Source organism: Trachurus japonicus, chromosome 22 (genome assembly GCF_045865225.1).
Source record: "Trachurus japonicus isolate A0001 chromosome 22, Traja_1.0".
In the NCBI taxonomy this organism is placed as follows: domain Eukaryota; kingdom Metazoa; phylum Chordata; class Actinopteri; order Carangiformes; family Carangidae; genus Trachurus; species Trachurus japonicus.
In genome coordinates this window covers 29612959-29634053 of record NC_140928.1, presented here as the reverse complement: position 1 = coordinate 29634053, position 21095 = coordinate 29612959, and the positions used below count along the sequence as shown (strand labels likewise).

General features: G+C 42.7%; 1 protein-coding gene across 4 annotated transcripts in view; it reads left to right on the top strand.

Moving 5' to 3' along the window:
- daam2 (dishevelled associated activator of morphogenesis 2) overlaps window positions 1-21095 on the top strand; it is a 109560-nt gene that overhangs the window by 61900 nt on the left and 26565 nt on the right. For 3 of the 4 annotated variants that reach the window (XM_085768470.1, XM_085768468.1, XM_085768469.1), the window contains exons 6-16: window positions 8844-9177; window positions 10450-10560; window positions 10972-11075; window positions 11636-11702; window positions 11837-11954; window positions 13070-13208; window positions 15726-15784; window positions 16531-16715; window positions 16830-17129; window positions 18305-18412; window positions 19994-20023. In XM_085768470.1, the coding sequence (XP_085624596.1) occupies window positions 8844-9177; window positions 10450-10560; window positions 10972-11075; window positions 11636-11702; window positions 11837-11954; window positions 13070-13208; window positions 15726-15784; window positions 16531-16715; window positions 16830-17129; window positions 18305-18412; window positions 19994-20023 (1555 nt within the window). The remainder of the gene's footprint in view (window positions 1-8843; window positions 9178-10449; window positions 10561-10971; window positions 11076-11635; window positions 11703-11836; window positions 11955-13069; window positions 13209-15725; window positions 15785-16530; window positions 16716-16829; window positions 17130-18304; window positions 18413-19993; window positions 20024-21095) is intronic. The other variant, XM_085768471.1, reaches the window with a different exon arrangement.

Genomic DNA, 21095 nt, shown 5'->3' with positions numbered 1-21095 from the left:
TATTCAGTGATAGACTCACACCCACACTGTTCCTAGAGTGAGTTATTGCTCATTAGCACACAGATGTTTTTCAGTATGACAGAGCAGGTGTGTCCCACAGAATATGGGCGTTCAGGGAAAGCAGTGCGTTAATGTCCAAACTCTGTGACAAATGAGCAGCTAAAGACAAAAAGATGGCTTTGTGCTGCGATGTCTGGGGGGCATCTAAGGACTGCACCTAAGGGTCCCCTTTATGTGTCACTGCTGTGTCCTTTTGTGTGCATATATATATTGTCTTTATGGGCACATTCTGTGAGATGCAGTGGTGTCGGTGTGTATTGAGCGTTGATTGATGTCTGCCTTTGGATGACTGCCTGAATCGGTCTCCCTCCCTCTGGCATTTCAAAGAAGCAGCTGGGTCTGCTTGTGAAGAGTTGCCCTTGTGCCCTCAGTCTGCTCCGCAGGGCCACAACACCCAAATACATTGTGGGCATGCAGGGTGCCAGGCAGAGCACACAAAAGCAGCACATTGTCAACAAGACCTCCACTGTTGTCACTTTCACTCACAGGCTGATATTATCCATTGAAAGGACAAGGTGACATGTTCTGGTCATGTGTTCTCCTGCATGTTACTGTATATGGAGTGCGATACAAACACAGACACAGTTGTGTAGATAAAAAGTCTCTTTTTATATCCTCTTAATTTTACTAATTCCGGTTTAGTGTGAACTAAATCAAACTATCAGGGTACCCAGGTTTTTTAGTTTGAGATGCCTAAAGGGTCACCTGTTGCATAAAGGTGGATTTCCATGTGTTTCAATATACAGTATATTCTATAAAAACTACTGTATGACTGAATGCACACAGCCTGTATTCAGAGAGTAATACTATAAAAGAGCCATCAGCACTTCTGTAACTTTGTGATGTCATAACAAACCAGCTGTGCCCCAATACCTTACAGGGTTTTGAGTTCTTACCTGAAATCTGCTGTATTCTTATTCAGTCACTCAGAAGCCAATCAGAGGAGAGGCTCAGAACTCTCTCTAATTGGCTCACCATCCTGTTGTTACTGGAGCTCAAAATATTTTTAAGTTTTTGGTTCTTAAAACCACAAATATATCTTCTTATGGATATCAACATTTCCAAAGACAACACGGGAAGAGTGTTAAAGCAGAAGTAAGTGATATATTTGTGTTAATATAAGTCTTAAATAGTTATATCTTCCGACAGCAATCACTTACATAGAGTGTTTGGACTGAAACACGGGTCTCTCAGTCCCTCTGCTCTGCTCTGAGCCGAAGAGAAAACATTTATCGTATCCTACAGTTTTTATCCAATGAGGAGAGAGAACGGCATGCAGGGCTGTGTGTGCAGCCAAGGAACGCCGTGAATGTGGTGACGTAGCGACGAGGACTGTTATGGTGCGTTCAAGGAAACTCGTATTTTTCCGACCGTGAAGTGGTACCAGTTCGATCTGGTACGAGTTCACCGGTCGGAAGTTACGAGTGGCCGTTATAGTGACTTTCACCGGTAAAACAGGTCGGAAAAACACGAGTGGGTTGCCTGAAACGCTACAAAGTCGTAAGTTGTGACTTGAAGCTGTAATTTACGATTTCAAAAGCCTGCCTGGAACGCAGCATTAGCGAAAACGACCGGACCACTTACTTCAGCTTTAAGTATGGGACCTTTAAGGGAGATTCCTGTTAATACACACTAAGTCACTGACCATTGGCCTCACAGTTGTTGTTTGAATTTGTCTTTCCACAAGCAAAAAGGGGAGTAATTAGAGACAACTCAGTAAATTAAGATAACTGAATTTCATGGTTAAATAAAATTATATATTATCACATTTCCAGTCCAGCTGCATTGGAACATGGACAAAAAAAACGTTTCATAGGTCTGATGGACTAATCCACTAAGACTCGTGCTTTGAGTGCAAATGATACAAAATCAATCAGGGGGGTCAAATTTTTATCTAGGGTGAATTGGTATGGTCTGAATACCTATCTGAAGATAGGTATTATATATCTAAATGGTTCAACCCGATAAACAGCTGTTTTTGTTAGGGGTATTAGAAAAGATAGATCGATGGGACGGGTCCGGCGGACGACCGCTTTGGGTCCGCATTGACTCCGCCTCGAGTACGCGCGGACGTCTGCGGAGTCATGTACACCCACGTATGCGGTGGCCTTAAGTCCGGTTAAGAACAAATACAAAAAGACAGAGATTGATTTCCAGCAGGCTGTACGCCGGCCATCATAATGCTGCCCTCTGTGCCCTCCACAGGTCATAGCAATCGGAGCGGACTTTTGCGTTTTCAACCTTTACATGGGGTCACAACGGCGGAGCATTTTTAAGATTTCCACTCTGGAGGGTTGTTTCCCTTTTTTGCGTTTTCAAGCCCCCAAAACGCCATCGCCGTCTAAAGGAAAGGCACATCCAATGAAATATTTTGCCGTTTTCATCCACGAGCATTGCCGTGTAAACAGGGCCTATGTTTCTTAAGAGGTAGTATATATCTAAATGGTTCAACCCCCTAAACAGCTGTTTTTCTTCTTTTAGGGGGAGGGTCCAAGCTTAAATCAGCAGAGTTTGACACTTTGTTTTGAGATATGTCTCTGCTTTCTGAAGCATATTAGTGCTGTTGTCTTTAACTGTCAAAAGGATTGTGGGAAACTAACAAGATGTGAAATATAGTAGTCAGGTTGACAACAAGGTTGGTACAACACAAATTAAATCACCCTTCATTTCAGTGGTGGACTGTGTGGATTGTTTTCTTTGTGGCAGAGCAGCTACAGAAGGCAGATTTATTCTAACAATGAGTAAAGTTGTGCTTTAGAGTAATTTAAATTGTTTCAATCGTTAAACTCATTTAATGGCCCAGATGTCTCATTTGAAATTTCAAAATGATGAATTATAAACAGCCATAAAACGGAGACATTTTCCCTTTGACTTGGATCTCATTGTCTTTGCCAGCAGTTATTGCTTTGTTTATCAGCTGTGAAATGAAGCCTGAAGCATCATTTTGGGAATGTACGTTTACTCACATTTAGCACATTGAGTCGTAACTCAAGTGTGCATCTGAGTGTAATATACAAACATTAACTATCACAGGCAGCTGTGTGTTCAAATCAAATCTACACAGTCTGGTGCACACTTTGGTTCAGCTTCCAAATATTGAGATATTTACACTCTTGTAGGAACTCATTTTAACTGCGTCATTAAGTGTAGTTACATAAGAGCTGTTGACCTGCTGGGTCATTTGCACATCTGCACCGATGTTTATGCCCGTGCTGATGAGCGGGCCGTGGGCATTCTTGTATCCCAGACGTCACGCCCCGCAATCCCTGTCATTTCTGTGGTGAAATAACTTCAGGAAGACAGGAAATGAGGCTTTCCTGGAGGTCACTGAGGCTGTGCTGGCCCAGAATGCAATGCGATCACGAGCTCACGTCAGTAGAGCGTTGCAGCGCTTCCCAGGACGCCTCTCATGGACATTGTTTCTGCGAGTCGCTTCCAGCAAGAATATTGACTCGAGTCGACTGCAGCCATTCCCTTTGCTCCTGTGTCAATAACCCTTTGGATGATTCGCTACCACCACATGCAAATATTATCCCTCAAAACATTTTGCCGCTGGATCACTCAAAGATTGGGCTTAACAGAGAGTGAACTTTATATCTGTTTTCACATATTACCAGATACATTAGTGGGGGAGCAGAGTATCACACCTTTAAAGAGTCTTGGATGGAGCAATGTTTTTGCTTCTCTCAGAGTGCAGATTTCTCACCCTCTGCTACTTAGTGGTTCAGGGGGACGTGGGGGGAAGAGGAGGCCAGGTGGGTAGACAAAGGCAGGTTTAAAGAGACTGATCCTGTCGGTGAGGGAGGTTTGTGTTGGCATGGCAATAAAAAGACGGAGAGTGGGAAAATAGTTGGAGGGAAGCACAGGAGCTATACTCTGCCCTCACTGTATTCCCTCTCAGGTTTTGGCCTTTGATGTAATTGCACACGTTGTTTTTGGTCCTGGAGGTAAAGAGTTGACATGTGTTTGGGGGGCTGCTACTGCTAACTTATCTCAAGGGATGTCACTAGACTTAACTGCTGTTTGATGCTGAAGACGACAAGTCTAAAACAGAATGACCCTGGGTCCTTCATAAGTTTTAAATACAAATTTACTTATAAACAACCTTAAAAAGTATTAAACTGTCTTAAATTCAGGTTGTTTAGTTGCTAAATATTGCTGCTCTCAGGTGGACGTTGTGAACTCACATCCTGAGTGTCATGTTTGAGGACTACCACCCCTCTTCTGACCATGTTGAATGTCTTGTATTTCTGTCCCTGCACACAGGACAGTCTCAGTCCAGACTGTTCTCATCTGTTGTGCCCTGATGGTGGAACGAGCTACTGAATGTCACTAGATGAGCAGTGTCCATCTCTGTCTTCAAGAATCTCTTGACAACTCATCTCTTCAGAGAAAACCTCCTCTTCCAACACCTGTAAAACCCAGTCGATCTAACCAGCCCTTACAGTACCATGCTTCTTTGGTGCACTCCTTTACCTGATCTCCTTGCACTTATTGAATGGGTGCTTACACCAGGATCTCCTGTTGCACTGAAGCTCACTGATGTATCTCATTTGTGAGTCTGTTGGGATAAAAGTGTCTGCCAAATGAGCCTGCTCCTCCTCATGTTTCATGCTACCAGCTCAAAGCTACATTTAGCCACACCTAACATAACATACCTGGATTCATCACGGTATTGCAGCAGTCGGGTTGCATTATGGGTAATGTAGATGGCAGGTTTTGATAGGAAAAAATAGAACAAAAAGACGGTATCTATAGTTATGATGCATCTCTTTTGATCAACTCTTGTATCTATCTATCTACGTATCTATGTCCACCTTGAGTCTGACAGTGTTATGAGTACAAAGCTGATTCGGTGTGTTTGATTAATGTCTGTGTGTGTGTTACTGGCTTCGTCAGCATGCAGCACTTGAGGCAACATCAGACACACACACACACACACACAGACTGCTCCCTGTGGATTTAATGATAAACCCAGTCCATAAGAGCCGTTCCCTCTGTGCCATGATATACTATACACATCACACATGTGCACTGTAGCCAGGGCTTTTATTGTTATCCTTAAATATGTGTGTTGCCCTTTGTTCAGCCCTTATATTACCACTGTTAAACTCTGGGCCTCACGTCTATAAATCATGTGAGTGAGAGCCATGGTGATATTGTATGACTTCTCTTCCAAATGGCACCCCTGAAGAAACTCCTGGGTCCTTTCCCACTTTCTGGCCCTTTTTATAGTAGAGGGAGAGCGTGTGTGTGTGTGTGTGTGTGTGTGTGTGTGTGTGTGTGTGTGTGTGTGTGTGTGTGTGTGTGTGTGTGTGTGTGTGTGTGTGTGTGTGTGTGTGTGTGTGTGTGTGTGTGTGTGTGTGTGTGTGTGTCCTTGCGCCTGAGGGTAGGTGAGTGGGTGTGTGAAGGAGATGTTAAGTGTGTGGACGTGGTGAGGCAGAGATCACGTGACCGCTGGAGTTTTCTGTGGAGGTGTTACACTTTGATAAGTTTGTGCGGCTGGGCTAGCTCTGGACCGACTGTCTGTCAAATGAAGGTCATCCACAGTTCAAATAGTGTTTTGCCTTTTTGTAGCTAAAAACCTCAAACAGCCCATTTGGTTGGAATGAATTTCTGAATTTAAATTTGAGCATCTGGATTAGTTTTCCACACTGTCGTGCTCATTTAGAGTAGTGTCTGCCTCTGGTTGGAGGGTTTTACGCTTTTTACATCAATGGAGATTACATGACCCTCAATGGTTTCTCTAAAGATGGCTCACTGGCATCATGTGTAATCACATAATGATGTAAAAATATGAATATCTGCAGCTAACCTGTTATCTCTTCTGATCATCCTTGGTCCACTCTAAGTACTGCCAGTTCTTGCTCTACTGTCACTTTTGTTTAGTCTTTGGTCATACCACGTTATATTCCCTCACTTCTCCTCTTTGTCTGTCTGAAGAACTTAATGTGTGTGTGTGTGTGTGTGTGTGTGTGTGTCTGTGGTTGGCTCGGCCTCTGTATTGTTCAGCTCTGCCTGAGCTCATATCGTATGCAGCAGTTGTAGAGCTCTCGCCGTCTTGAACGCAACCCCAGCGGGTTTTCAAGAATGCAGCGGTCGTTCCAAAAAAAAGAACAAGAAAAAAAAAAGCAAAGAAAAAGAGGGAGGCCTGCACGCCACCCCGGCTGAGCGTGAATGTCAGCGGATGGGAGAAGACAAGAGGAGACTCCAAAGTCAGAGGAGATGGGATCCATTGATTCGAGTGCTCGGTGGAGAGAAAATGAAGGATGGGGAGGAGGGAGAGAGGAGCTGCATGTCAGCTTACAAGGTTTTGTTAACAGTACAGAGGATTAGTCACTCTTGAATATCTTTAACTCTCATCTTGTGTTAGGGTCGCGGTCGCCATTGACCTGTTTTGTATTTTTAATGCATAAAAGTACCACAGATTTGTTTATTGCATCAAGGCTTTTTGACTTTGTGAGGAACCTCTATTTAAACAAAATAACACATTTTCTTTTTTGTAAAATTCTAAAATGCTCTGGTTAAAATTATGACATTTGTGTTGTTGGGGTCGGTTTCAACCTGGTTATAATGATAAGAACAATAATGAGAGTTAAAACTGAAATTATAAGTGCAAAACAACAACATTTACATGGATAAGGAAGCCTAACAAAAGAGATGAGAAACAAATGGGATGATAAATAATTGTTTTAGTGTGTTTTACAGCTGATTTAAGACTCAAAACTGACCCTAACACAAGAGATGGTATAGCAGAAAGCTAAGGTTAAAGGAAGCATGGATGTATGTTTGTGTGAAATTTAGAGTGCATACATCTTGTCCGTCCACTTCCTCCAATACTGTATATGCATGCACACACATGCACATGCACATGCTTCTGCATAGGGTGCATTAGTACATGTGTGTTTCTGGCAGCAGAGCAACACGAAGGCAACGAGTGAAGCCTTGAATCCAGTCCATCCTTTTGAAGGCAGCCTCCAAGAACAACATCTCTCACCCTCTGCTTTCCATAATTCATCACCAGGATGTTCAGCTTCATTTCTCCTTCAGTCTGAAGCTTCTCTCTCTCCCTCTCCCTGTGAGGTGGCCCCGCAAATCCACAGACAGCACTGTGACCATCCCTGGCTTCCCCTGGCAGCCAAAGACGTGTCATTGTTAGAGGACGAGTATTTTTTTAAACAGTTGGATCGGTCCAACGTCTGTTTTACATCTGAATCAAGTCATATCTAATATACGGGATTTATTTTTCGCCACCTCACTGTTGAGTGCGGCCTGAACCTTGCATTGCTCAGCATGAAGCACATTGTCTGCTGAAAGGTTGTGTGTGTGTGTGTTCTCTGGGATTGTAATACATTGTTGAGGATGGTTGTTTGTATGCATGTATTCACGCAGTATGATCTTCTTGATCTCACCCAGATTCCCTGCTGGGAATCAGTGGATTATATGTCTTTGAGAAATTCACTGGTCATGCCAGGTAAAGCCTGTGTGAGTATATGCATATATACAGTACATCTATTTGTTGGAAATGTGGGATTGATCCTGTGTGTAGGGGAGTATAGGATAATAATTGGATGACTGACATTTTGTGTCATGTTTTTCCATGCCTTCCTGAGCCAAGGCAGCAGTGGGAGGGGATGGAACTTCTGACATCAAAACTATGTATCTGTTACAATGAGTAGCAATAAATCTCAACTCAGAGACCCTCTACCTCTTTCCCTCACTGTCTCTTCTTTTCTCTTCCTCCCTCCCTCTTTCCTTCTTACAAGCCCTTGTTTGTTTGAGATAATGTATGAGGACTATCAGGAATCCTATTGAGTGGGAGGGTCATTTACAATACAGCCCACAGTGTGCTCACTGGATGTGACATCCCATAATGTTTACATGTCCTGTCTGTCATTCCTCACCAGAGAGGTTAATAACTGTCTGCTTTCTCAATGGGTTTGGCTAATTAGGGTTGTCTGCAGGAAGCGTTGTAATGCATTAAGTAGTTATATTTAAATCTAAAGTAGTTCTGATGTCATCAGTCTACAAAAGCACTTAAGAGACAGTTTTCAGTGAACACAGTGGCTGAACTTCATGTTGTCATAGTGATGTTATCAGTATTATTGCTGCTACTTATTAGAACGTCTGGGCTACAAGCTGCAGATGTGGAGTTTGAAACTTGTGGGCATTTCCCAGGCAGGGAGATTTTTGAGGTTCCATTATGGGAACAATATGATTCAGTGTTTTTGGTCTGGATATCTCAGCCTCTGTTGTTTCAGCTCTGACTATTGTTTTTTTTTTTTTTTTTATAAGTCCTCTTGGGGGTTTTCCACCTTTTTTGGAATTGTTAAATATAATCAGTTAAATCAATTCAAATAAAACACGTCAATCAGAGGTGTCAGTTTAGACTCTGGGATATTGTAAAAGGCTAATTGTCCTCCTGTAGCTACAGGTGTTAGTTGGTCAATCACTTTGGTCAAGACTGAAGTATTTTAATCACTAATGGAAAGTTAACCATGAGATTTAATTGTGATTCCATGGATCTAATAGGAAGGAGGCTTATTCTTCATTTGTCCTGTCGTTTGGTTTATGGACAAATACCTGCAAAACTAATGACATCCCCATCAGCACCAGTTTTACATTGTGTTTTATGCTGATAAGAAAGCATAAGAACTGACTTGATGGAAAAAAAAAAGTAAAGGCCAAATGTCCAAGCTGCACAACTATGACTTATGTTCACACCTTATTCTACAACTTCTTCACTTAACCTCTTGCTTACTGTTCCTCTCCGCCACCACCAGGTTTGTCACGCGCTTCATCGAGCTGGACGGCCTCACCTGCCTCCTCAACTTCCTGCGCAGCATGGACTACGAGACGTCCGAGAGCCGCGTCCACACCTCGGTCATCGGCTGCATCAAGGCCCTGATGAACAACTCACAGGGCCGCGCTCACGTCCTGGCCCACCCGCAGAGCATCAACACCATCTCGCAGAGCCTGCGGACGGAGAACATCAAGACCAAAGTGGCGGTGCTGGAGATCCTCGGGGCGGTGTGTCTTGTGCCGGACGGACACAAGAAAGTGCTGCAGGCCATGGCACACTACCAGAAATACGCTGCTGAGAGGACTCGCTTCCAGGTCACACAGCTTTATCAATACAGTTTGTTTGTTTCTTAGTAATGTTAAGAGAGACACTTCCCATCCTGCTCATCCTCCTCTCAGTCACAAACAATCAACATACAATGTCAGGCACAACCAAGCAGACAGCATCATTACACTGAACATGTTATTCCCAGCCACACCGAGATTCATGGCAAACACTAAATAAATACAATTCTTACACTACAGACATCACTTTTGCACTGGACCGTACATACATATTTAAGGGGATAGTTCAACATTTTGGCAAATTGGCCCATTGCCATAATCCCTATTGTCATAGCAGTAGGTTCGCTACCTTTAATTGTCGGTGCAAGCTATTTTTAGAACGGCCGAGCTGAGCCGCGAGCTGCTGCCAATTCCCCAAAATGTTGAACTATCCCTTTAAATTTCTGTGTATATAATATATTTTGGTAGTGTTATCTGTGTTTTATTCTTCAATGTTATTTATCTATGTTATTTATTGATGTTTTTTATCTCTTTTGCCTTGACTTATTCTTTTAGAAATTCTTAAAAACTTAAAACTTTTGACTACTGTATTTTTAACTTTAAGTCTGACTCCTCGGGGACTCTGCACAAAAATTCCTATTGTACCCAGCTTGTCTGTGCACAAAATGGCGAAATAAACTTCTTGAATTTTGAATCTTGATTTAGACAAAATATACTGTAGGTCAGATGAGGCAGAGGGAACAGGGTCTAAATATTTCTGAATAAAACTGCATCAGTACAAACAAGTCAAACATATCTAAAATACTCAGGGAGTCTTTGCTGGAGATATGGGGCAGACGGGAACTATGAGGAAGGCGAGACAAAATATTTCAGGGAGATGCTTAAATAAATCAGACTGTGGTCATTTTGATGAGTTGGAGACTCGTGCTGTTGGGCCTGAGACTCTCGGTCTCGGGTTAAGTCAACACATGGGCCGCATTAAAGTCAGGTGAGGACACTGAAAGTTATTGAGGTCAGGGAATGTGTGATGCTTTAGTGACTTCCAGGACTGAGTCAACAAGCCATGCCACCCCGGGCTGAGATAACACCACAGGAGCAGAGTGATTCAGAACCTACGAGGTCTTTTAATGTTGGTTTGAGTTATGATGAAGCTGCTGAGGTATGTCGGGGGTCGGTGTGAGGAGTGAGGTTCTCTTCAGTATTGTGTTACAGCCGCTCAGTCTTTTGATCAATCATCTGTGACACAATGTCTCTGTGACAGACATGGCCACTAACTCTCCTCCTGTGTGCTGTGTCTCGTAGACGCTGCTGAATGAGCTGGACAAGAGTACGGGCCGCTACAGGGACGAGGTCAGCCTAAAGACGGCCATCATGTCCTTCATCAACGCCGTGCTGAACGCTGGAGCCGGAGAGGTCTGCATCCACACACACAAGTTTAAAGAACTAAATGCTTTCTATGCACGTGTTGTTGTCCGCTGTTAGTTAACATTTTGTGAAATATGTGCTTGTTCCTTGTAAAGAGTTAGATGAGAGTCTTGGAAACATTGACAAACATCTGTCCAGATGTTATGAAATGCAACTAGCAGCAACTGTAACACTGATTTTCTTAACTTCTAATCTGTTTCCCTATTGTTGCTGTAGTATCATATTTACCATAGGGGAATGACAATGATGTTGTACAGCCCAAAATGTCAAACCATGTCTTAATATGTCAAGATTAAAGGGTCACATGACCTTTCCCTTTTACAGTGTTTTGTGAGTGCTGAAGACCAGTGGATACATCACCTTATCACATCATCTCATTGTTACCTCTCATATTTCCAGGACAACCTGGAGTTTCGCCTCCACCTAAGGTACGAGTTCCTGATGTTGGGCATCCAGCCGGTCATCGACAAGCTCCGAGAACATGAAAACGCCACTCTGGACAGGTGAGAGGGAGACCTAGTCATACAGTACAGTACACTCTGTGTTGCAGACCAGGAGAAAACTTCTTCCTTTGTGTTTGTGGTTTTACAGACCACACTGCTTTATTTATAATAACTATTAACCATGTGATTTCCTAATATCTCTTATTCTTTAAGAATAAACATGTATATTAGTTGTTTTGCATAAGGTCATTCACAGATGAAGACATGTTAAGTGTCACGTGCTTCTAAACTAAACTAATGCTTGAGAGGTGGCGTTAGATCACACAGTTTTAAACCCTCAGTGACCCTCAGCCATCCAAACAGACTTACTGTAATGGAGATTTGGGTGGTTCTCTTTAACTTCATTGGATTAAAGCATGTTTCATATCCTGCACCTCTTGAGACTGCAGACAGAAGCAATGCAATGTGTCATCACTTCAAAGTGTTTACGGGCTGAGGTTTCTTGAGATGTTGATGGGGCTTTGGGCGTCTAGGACTCCACACACAACATTATGGGTTTTATGAGATCATAGTGAATTTGTATAATTTAAGGCTATCTCTCCTTATTTCTGTCTCTCCAGGCATTTGGACTTCTTTGAGATGGTGCGGAATGAGGATGACTCGGAGCTGGCCAAGAGATTTGATATAGTGAGTAATCTGCTAATGTGTTCCGACAACATTCTATTTAGTTGTCAGCTTGTGATGTCAAACGCTGCACAATTTTTTTCAAAGTCAAGCACATCCACTCATCGGTGACTGTGTTTTTTTCCCCCCCTCGACAGTCCCACATAGATACAAAGAGCGCCGGTGCCATGTTTGAGCTGGTCAAGAAGAAGCTGAGCCACACAGATGCCTACCCCCACCTCCTGTCCATCCTCCAACACTCCCTGCAGATGCCCTGTGAGTAGCCGCCTGCAGGTTTATCATCTAAATCCAACTTTTAACCTTCGTCTCTTGGTTACGTTGTTAGGCTTCCTTATCTATGTAAAATGTTTGTGTTGCATTTATGATTTCAGTTTGAACTCATTATTGTTCTTATCGTTATAAATTGGTTGAAACCGACCCTAACAACACAAATGTCATAATTTTAACCAGAGCATTTTAAAATGTTGTAATTTTTCTTTTTAGTTTTATTTTGTTTAAAGGAATAGTTTACCAAAAAATGAAATTCAGTCATTGTTGACTCACCCTCATGCTGATGAATACTCCGAGTAGTTTTTTATTCCTCAAATTGCATCTGGAGACCCGGGAGGCCGGTTTGTAGTCCAACGAAAACTTTATATGAGATTACTTACTTACTTACTTACTTATTTTACTTTATTTGTTTATTTAGTCGTTTAGCACTGGTGCTAAATTACATCCGTAGTCCCCAAAACAAAATTAATAGGGCCTGACAAAAAAATGTCCATAAAACTACACAAAAACCATTTAATATTCCTCCACACTGCTCGTCCACTGCAATCCAGGTGTCCTGAAGAGACAACCTGTATTGCGTTCACGTGCGTGAATGCAAGAGCGCGCACCAGGCAAATTCAATACAGGACTGTTTACTGTAGGCTGTAAAAATGTCCAAAATGACGTTGAGTAAACTCTGGACTATATCCCTTCAGGACACTTGGATTGCAGTGTGGAGGAATATTACAAGGTTTTTGTGTACGTAGTTTTATGGACGTTTTAGTGTCAGCCCCTATTAATCTCATATAAAGTTTTTGTTGGACTACGAACCGGCCTCCCAGGTCTCCAGATGCACTTTGAGGAATAAAAAAAACTACTCCGGAGTATTCATCAGCATGAGGGTGAGTCACTAATGACTGAATTTCATTTTTTTGGTGAACTATTCCTTTAAATATAGGTTCCTGACAAAGTCAAAAAGCCTTGATGCAATAACTAATGTATGTGGTACTTTTATGCATTAAAAACCTAAAAACAGGTCAGTGGCGACCCAAACACAAGAGGAAGGTTAAATACTGTTATTTGGATTTCCTTACTATTACCGGCTTCCATCTCTCATCCAGATAAGCGTGGTGGTGGCAGCCTGCAGCACTGGCAGCTCTTAGACAGGATCCTCCAGCAGATAGTCCTACAGGACGACAAGGGAGAGGACCCTGACCTCGCCCCTCTGGACAACTTCAACGTTAAGAACATCATTCGCATGTAAGTGGGACTTTATAATGTCTAACCAAAGCACTCACTGTGGAGGAGTCATGCAGTTCACTTCCTCCTCTGATGCATTTACATGAATATATAAGGCCTGATGATTTATCTGAGGCATTCTCACATGGTTCTCCACACTGTTATACTGTAAGAGGAGGTTCTGGCCAAACATTATACTGTGATTCCAATGCTCTCTCCGTGCCTTTCTAAAAGCTTCCCCTTATCCTCTGAAGCCGTAAACACGCTCTAGTTTCTGGAAAAATCTTGTGGTTAATGTGTCCAATCAGCATCACCTCTAATTCACAACCTCTAATTCACTTCAAAGAGGCTGGAAGGCAAAGAGGCAGTGGAATATCATGAGTTATGCATCAGAGCTTTGGCGAAGGAAACAGTTTACAGTCATCATGTGTAATAAGACTTTTAACACTCTCGGCCTGTCTAGTGTTCAAGTCAAGCTATTGTGCCAGAGAATGGGAGTGGAGAATGTGGCTGCACGAGAAAGGTTAGGTGAAAGTGAAGGTGGCAGCATGGGGCCGCCGGCAGAGTCCGAGGAAGCCGCGCTCCCAGCGAGAATTGGCATGAAAGCGGAAGCTGGAGATCAAAAGGAAATCGCTCTAATCGCATTAAAGCAGGAAAGGCCAGCCAAGTCAGCCATGTTTAGGTGCAGTGAAGCTTCACTTGGCTTCACGGCAGAGACAACGGGGAGAAGAAGTAATCACTTCCAAAAGGAAAACCAAGCGTTATGATACAGACATAGGTGTTTTGGATGTGTCATCATAAACACTCGCTCAGAGAGAATCGTTCACAAATGATCGCTGACATTTTCTGGATCCTGTGGTCTGGGTCTCGCTGAAGTTTGAAACTAATCTGGACTTGTGTTCAGAAGCCAAAGAAAGAGTGGAGGTAGTGTTGAAATGGAGCATTGAAGGCCTGGTCCGTACAGTACATGTGGTGTGTTTCTCTTTTCTGACGTGCTGTCATTCCTCTCTCCCTCTCTCCATCTTTCTCCCCCGCTCTCCTTGGTTTTGTTATTTCTGAACCACGTTTCAGATCACTGATGAATGTGTTTAGTCTCCGCAGTGAAAGCGGCGTAAAGTATGTAAAAAAACCTTGGCACAGGCCAAGCTCCCACTTTGTTCGACTAATTCGGCCGCCATTGTTTGTGCAATCAGCACACTTGAGGGTAATTCTTTCCAGTAGTGTACGAGAGAGAGAACGCGGACACTGGACGTCCATTACTGTCTGCTGCAGATTCATCACTGCGGTCAAACCCCTATGGCTGACTTTAGACTGCTGCCAAAGAATTGTTGTGTTTCCATAAACCCTCATAGAGTAAATGACTCCTGGAAGGAAAGTGCATAAACTCAGATCTCCACACGGTCCTGGCTGAGCGCTGGAACCGCTGACAGTTAACGGGTGCGAACGCGCAGACTCGTGCCGTGCCGCCTCGGATTGGGAGTGGGGGGGGGGGGCGGGTTAAAACAACTGTTAAAACAACCAGGAGACAAAGCCATTCATCATCTGTGGTCACCATGACGACGGCTCTGACTAATCACGCGTATACTTGACCCAAAATTAACACTCTTCAACAAATCATATTTTTCCACAGCTACGTTAAAAGCGTTTAATTTGACCAGTCAACAATACAGTGTTTTTGTTTTAATGAGTTGGATCAGTGCTTGGGCTCTAATTAAAACTGCACTGACTTTGTAATCAAGTTCAGACAGTCCTGTTCACTAACACAAACACTTAGAAACCCAAATCTGATTAATGACCAATTTGCTTTTCAATGGCCTTGTGGATTTCCTTGTGTGAATTGATTGCGAGCATTAAAGTGTGAATCACCACCGCAGTGAAGTTACTTTATCCTCATTGGCAGCCTGGACCTCCGCTCGATTCCTTCTCAGTAGTTCATTCACTCATTCTCCTGTTTTACTGCTTGTTTATAGTCTGTGCTTAGTGACACTGAATCATGTCTGTTCTCTCAACTCTAGCTGTGGCTACCACCGGTGCTCCAGGTTTCACTTTCCACTCTTTATCCATCTCAAAAGATTCCGTTCAATCATCTTTTCATCCACTTTTTCATTCAGTTTTTACACAGACTTTCTGATTCTGTCATTATCAAAAACACTAATTTTTCACTACTGAATTTGTTTTGGGTTTTTTTGGGATCAGTGTAACCCTGTTTAACCCCAAGCATTCTGCAGAACTAAGAGCCAGGGTTCATAACTGAGAATATCAGCTGTGCAGGATTTTTTTTCTTCAATACTAATCATTATACAGCTTAAAGGAGCAATCTGCATCAACCCAGTCAATGCTGGAAGTGAATCGGACTCACAAAAAGAAAGTTGAAAATTAGCATCAATGGATTACTGGAACCAAAGCTTAAACCTCAAAGTGTGGAGGTGTGACTTGGTTGGATTGCAGTTGGCTCCTATGCGCAAACATTTTTGTGCTGAGTTAAGTGTATCTGTCTGTTGTTGTGTCAGTTCTTATTATTGTGTGCCTCCTTCACAGGCTGGTCAATGAGAATGAGGTGAAGCAGTGGAGAGACCAGGCGGAGAAGTTCAGGAAAGGTAACACTTAGAAGAAAAAAAAAAAAGTTACTTAGTTTCCTTTTTTTGTGTGCCATGCATTAAAGGGATAGTTCAACATTTTGGCAAATTGGCCCATTGCCCTAATCCCTATAGTCATAGCTGTCGGTTCGTTACCTTTATTTGTCGGTGTATGCTATTTTTAGAACCACAGAGTCGAGCTACGCTATGGAGGCTAATGGGATTTCTTGGTTTCCCTCATCAAACTCATCAAATACCTGCACATTCACCACGCTATGAGATAATAACGGAACATTACGAGACAGAGTAAATACAGAGACTGCAACTGCCCTCAACAGGAACGGGCATCAGCGATTTTGCATGAATTTACCTCCAAAACAACTCTGTCTCATAACGTTCCATTATTATTTCATAGCGTGGTGAATGAGCAGGTCACAACTTGTCCACCAGAGCGTTTTGGAGTTGTTGAATTGTGTATTTGATGAGTTTGATGAGGGAAACCAAGAAATCCCATTAGCCTCTGTAGCTTGGTTCGGGCGTTCTAAAAATAGCTTGCACCAACAATTACAGTAAAGGTAACGAACCTACGGATTATGGCAATGGGCCAGTTTGCCAAAATGTTGAACTATCCCTTTAAGTTTTCGAAAAGAAAAAAACAGCAGTGTAAAAAAAAAAAAAGAAAAAAGAAAGGAAACACCTGTTCATCTCTTATTCAGAACAGACAATGTGTGAATCTGCATCCAAACACATTCCTGTTTCCTTCTCAGATCATGTAGAGCTGATGGCGAAACTAGAGAGGAAGGAGCGGGAGTGTGACACTAAGACCTCGGAGAAGGACGAGATGATGAAGACCTTGAACAAGATGAAGGACAAGCTCCAGCGCGAGGGTGTGGAGCTGCGCTCGGCCAGGGAGCAGGTCCTGGACCTGTCGTCACGCATCAATGACTTCTCTGTGAGCGCCGTGCTTCTATCTGCTCTCTAACCACAAACACTTATTGATGTAATGTTATGTAATAATAAACTGTATAATAACTGATGTCTTTATGGTCTGTTTCCCCTCTGACAGGGCGGCCCCGTGTTGTTCCCCCCTCCTCCACCCCCTGGCGCCCCCTTGGCTCCACCTCCGCCTCCTATGATTGGCGGCTTCCCTCCACCTCCTCCTCCGTTACCTTTCAGCTGCCCGCCTCCCCCGCCACCCCCTCCCCCACCCGGTGCCCCGCCGCCTCCGCCAGGAGCTCCTCCTCTCTTTGGAGTCCCGCCCCCTCCTATGCCCTTGTCCTTCAACTCAGCCAGCACCATGCGCTCCAAGTCCATCCCTCAGCCTTCTCACCCCCTGAAGTCCTTCAACTGGTCTAAACTAGGAGAGGTGAGACAACATCTTTATTGCTAAACTGTTTTGGTGTTTTGTAACTTCGCCAAACCATAAGAATATTCTGTTCTATTTATCATTAATATATTTACATTTATACGTTTTAAAAACAAAATATTAAAGCGACAACGAGGAGTGTGTATTTGGTTATAAAGGGTCTCATATTAATGTGGATGAATCTATGTTACCCACACTTGTTAATGGCTCCATTTTCTATATTGTTTTGTCTTCATCGTTATTTTGTTACTGTAGTATTATTATTTAGTGGTCAACTTGCCCAGCATTTCCTACTTTCAGTTTCCCAGACGCTGCCCGGTGGGTCATGGTAATAACACCGCCGGATCGCCGTTAATGGTCGGAACTACGACCAAATGTTTTCCTTTCGTCCGTTTTGCGCCAGTCCAAGAATTTCACCGTGCGCGTGGAAATGTAGTGTGAAAACACTTCACTTTCCAAAACTCCTCGTTGTCCCTTTAACTTTTTTAAAGAAAATTGTTTTTCTCCATTCAACTATCAGTAAGTAAAGGTCTGTGTGTTTGGAGCGATCACAGTGTTTCTCTATGTCTCTGTTGGCAGCAGCCTGAAAAGCTACAGCTCCCAGTATCTTTGAACAATCAAATCTATTCTATTGGTTGAAGGGCTGGCCTTACTCTGTCTTAACAAATCGGGAGAACAGAGTAGGGCCAGCCCTTCAACCAATCACGAACGCCTAGACCAGAATAGATTTGATTGGTCAAAGACACTGGGAGCTGTAGGCTTCTTTTAAAAACACTTCCTGCCTACCCCAGCTTTAACCTAAAGTTTCCATATTGTAGAAAGTGACACTTCTCCGGCTCACTGCCTCTCCTCTTATTGAATAACCAGTATTTTTATTTTGCCAGAGTTCAAGAGTGAAGCCTGAAATAGAAAATGAGAAATTAAATTGAGACTCATAAAACAACAAGCATATCTGCTTATGGGTCAACACTTAAAACAAATCACAACAAAAGTGGAATACAATGTTTCATTTTTAAAATAAATGTTGTTTTTTTCAATTTTATATCAGAGTTTTGGGGCCCTACAGACAAGCCTGGTTCTTCTGCAGTGTATGTCTAATGTTCTTACAGCTGATATAATTGCAAAATAAATTGAAAACATATGTTCATCCTTCCTGTTCCTTTACCCTTTTTCAGAATGTGATCAATGGCACCATCTGGAATGACATTGACGACCTGAGAGCTTTCAAGATCCTTGACCTCAAGGACATAGAGAAGATGTTCTCAGCCTATCAGAGACAGCAGGTTTGCATTTGTTTGCCAGAGGATGCCTGTATTCTGGAATATAGTTTTATGACTTGAGGATCAGTGTGTGTGTATGTGTGTGTGCGTGCGTGCGTGCGTGCGTGTGTGTATGTTTCATGCCTGTTGTTTGAATAACTGAGTTGAGTAAGAACTGTATATCAAGTTTGATGTTTGCCTCGCTGTTTTTATTGTAGTGTGCGTGAAGAAGTGAGAGTGTGTGTGATGGGCTGAGGGTGGGATGTTGTAAGAGGACTCTGGAGACGGCCCAGGGTCCGGCTCCAGGCTATCATGAGCAGCTGTTCACTGCACAGCGGCTTACTGTAGTGATGCCACAGAGCTCCAGCTTTGCCCTTGTACCTGCAGAGCGTTTCTGTGAGAACTGGTGAACTGACCGGGTCTTCATGGGCTCATGAATCAGTGCAACACAGAGGAAACAGTCAACACCACTGAAGTCACAAGTAGAGATCATACAGGAAACTTTTTTTTTTTTTTTTTTTCCTGAAGCCAATGCGTTAAAATAAAGAGGCAATTCACTAAGTCATGTTAAACCAGGAAACTAATAGGATAATTGCAGAGTGCACGTCATTGAGGCAACACCATAGAGCAATTTCTTATTTCTGTACTACAGACTAATTACATACCACTTGTCATATGATAATATAAGGGAACTATTGCATAAAGTGATCTATATTTAACCACCTCTAATGGATTTTAAGTGGAATGTTAATGTACTCTAATTAGTTTGTAATAATCACAGTTTAAAGCAGGCTCAGTGGAAGAGCAATACATAATCTGTGTAAAGGCATTATACGTGTTGAATTCTTGTGTAATGCACTTTACAGCCATGCTTAAAAGCCCCCTGACATCAAAAAGCACAACTATTCTCTGCAGGCTTTTATTAAAGAGTAATGGGTCATTTGAGGCTGTTGCTGACAGTGATTTACTGTGGGTATTTATTTATACAGAGCAGATTTTCATTGGCACAGTCCAGTGGTTAAATGTAGATCTCTATGGATAAAGCCACATAAAAAGCAAAGATCTTCCTGGCCTTGACAACTCAGTTCCATTTGGCAGGAGTAGGATTCAATCTGACTGGACAATACTGTAAAGTTTATACATGGCACAATTACCCTTTAAAAAAAAAAAGAAGCTTGTCATTGGTCTTTCTTTCAAAATGGGCTTTTTGTTTACATTTGCCCTTTGCAGGATTAGTTACCACACTCATTTTTCATGTTCTTGTTTTTGCATGTCAAGACAAATGTAGATGCAATCAAATGAATGCATTGCAACAACCGTGACCTGTTCAAAACAGAAGCCACGGTCGAGCAGAGTTTCAAAACCTCTCCTCTGCAACACAGAGATGGCACAGATTTTCTAAACTTCATGAGCTCCTGATGACTTGGACAGTTTGGTGATTATTGGGTTGGGTGTTTCTCACAGAGGCTTTCCCAGCTGCAGCTTGTAGTGTGCGTAGTTGTAGTTCTTTGCTCTAGCCACCACTTTTTCTGCTTGAAGTGCTAATCTTTGCATGTTGTTTTCAATTTTTTTGTGTCTCTCTGCACTCTCCGACTGCCTGGGCAGGAGCTGCTCACTAACCAATCCTTCAAACAGGTGAGTTCACGGTCTTCCAGCATTTGTTTTTTTCTCCTCATGGTTATGAACCTTCATTGCTCTGTCACCTTCTCCTCCTGCAACGCAGCAGCCAGCCAATGGTCAGCAGTCATTTTGCATCACTCTGCTCAGCTTTAGAACTGTTTTTTTTAGCATCTCTCAGCTCAGTGTTTTGGTTTTCCCGGCTTACACTGTTACTGTTATAGTCTCATCAGTGGAGCTATTTTTCTTCATAGAGCTGAAAGGTTTACATTTATCAGGCACCTTGAAACATAACTCCAAACCAGAAAACCATGTGTTGTGTCAGCTTTATGTGTAAATAAGCAACTGCTGTACTCTACATCTAAAAATTATAATTTCTCAGATGGTAAAGGTCTGATTTTCTCTTTACTGTATAGCAGTGTAGAGTTTACAGTATAACTAATGACAGATAGTGTGTAGCTGGTTGGCTGTAGACTTGGACAGTTTCCTTTGGTGGAGATTCAGAAACCTCAGACATAAATGGAGCATTAATCTTCATCATCATTCCCATATTGTTCATTATCATATCCATTTTCATCCTGGTTGTTGTATTCATTCCCATCATTACCATCATCATCTTTCATTGCCTTAATTGTGATAATTGTTTGTCGTGAACTCAGTTGGAATAATCCGCATGTTAAAAAAGCCGTCACACTCTTGCTGCCCTGCAGAAGAGTAAAAAAAAACAAAAAAACCCTCAGCCACATTTCGATCATCCCGGTTAATAACGGCTATAAAAGATGAAGCGGCTTGTCTCCTGTTACATTATCCGGAGCGTCCATGCTATACACAAACTGGCAGAGCTGCCTGTAGCGCGTGGGCACCGAGGGCTTTGGCAAAGCCGGTGAATGGGAGTTGTCCTCTGAACCCGGTGCCAACCTCAGTCAGCTGCCAGGCAACGTGGGTCAACGCGGGCATGGAAAAATGACACTTTCTTTACAAGCCGCATCTGTTTTACATACGTCATACCCAGCAACCTCAAAATGGACATTTTCTGGCAGGCAGGAAACCAGCTCGGACCATAAATAGAATGTGTTTAACATGCAGCCCC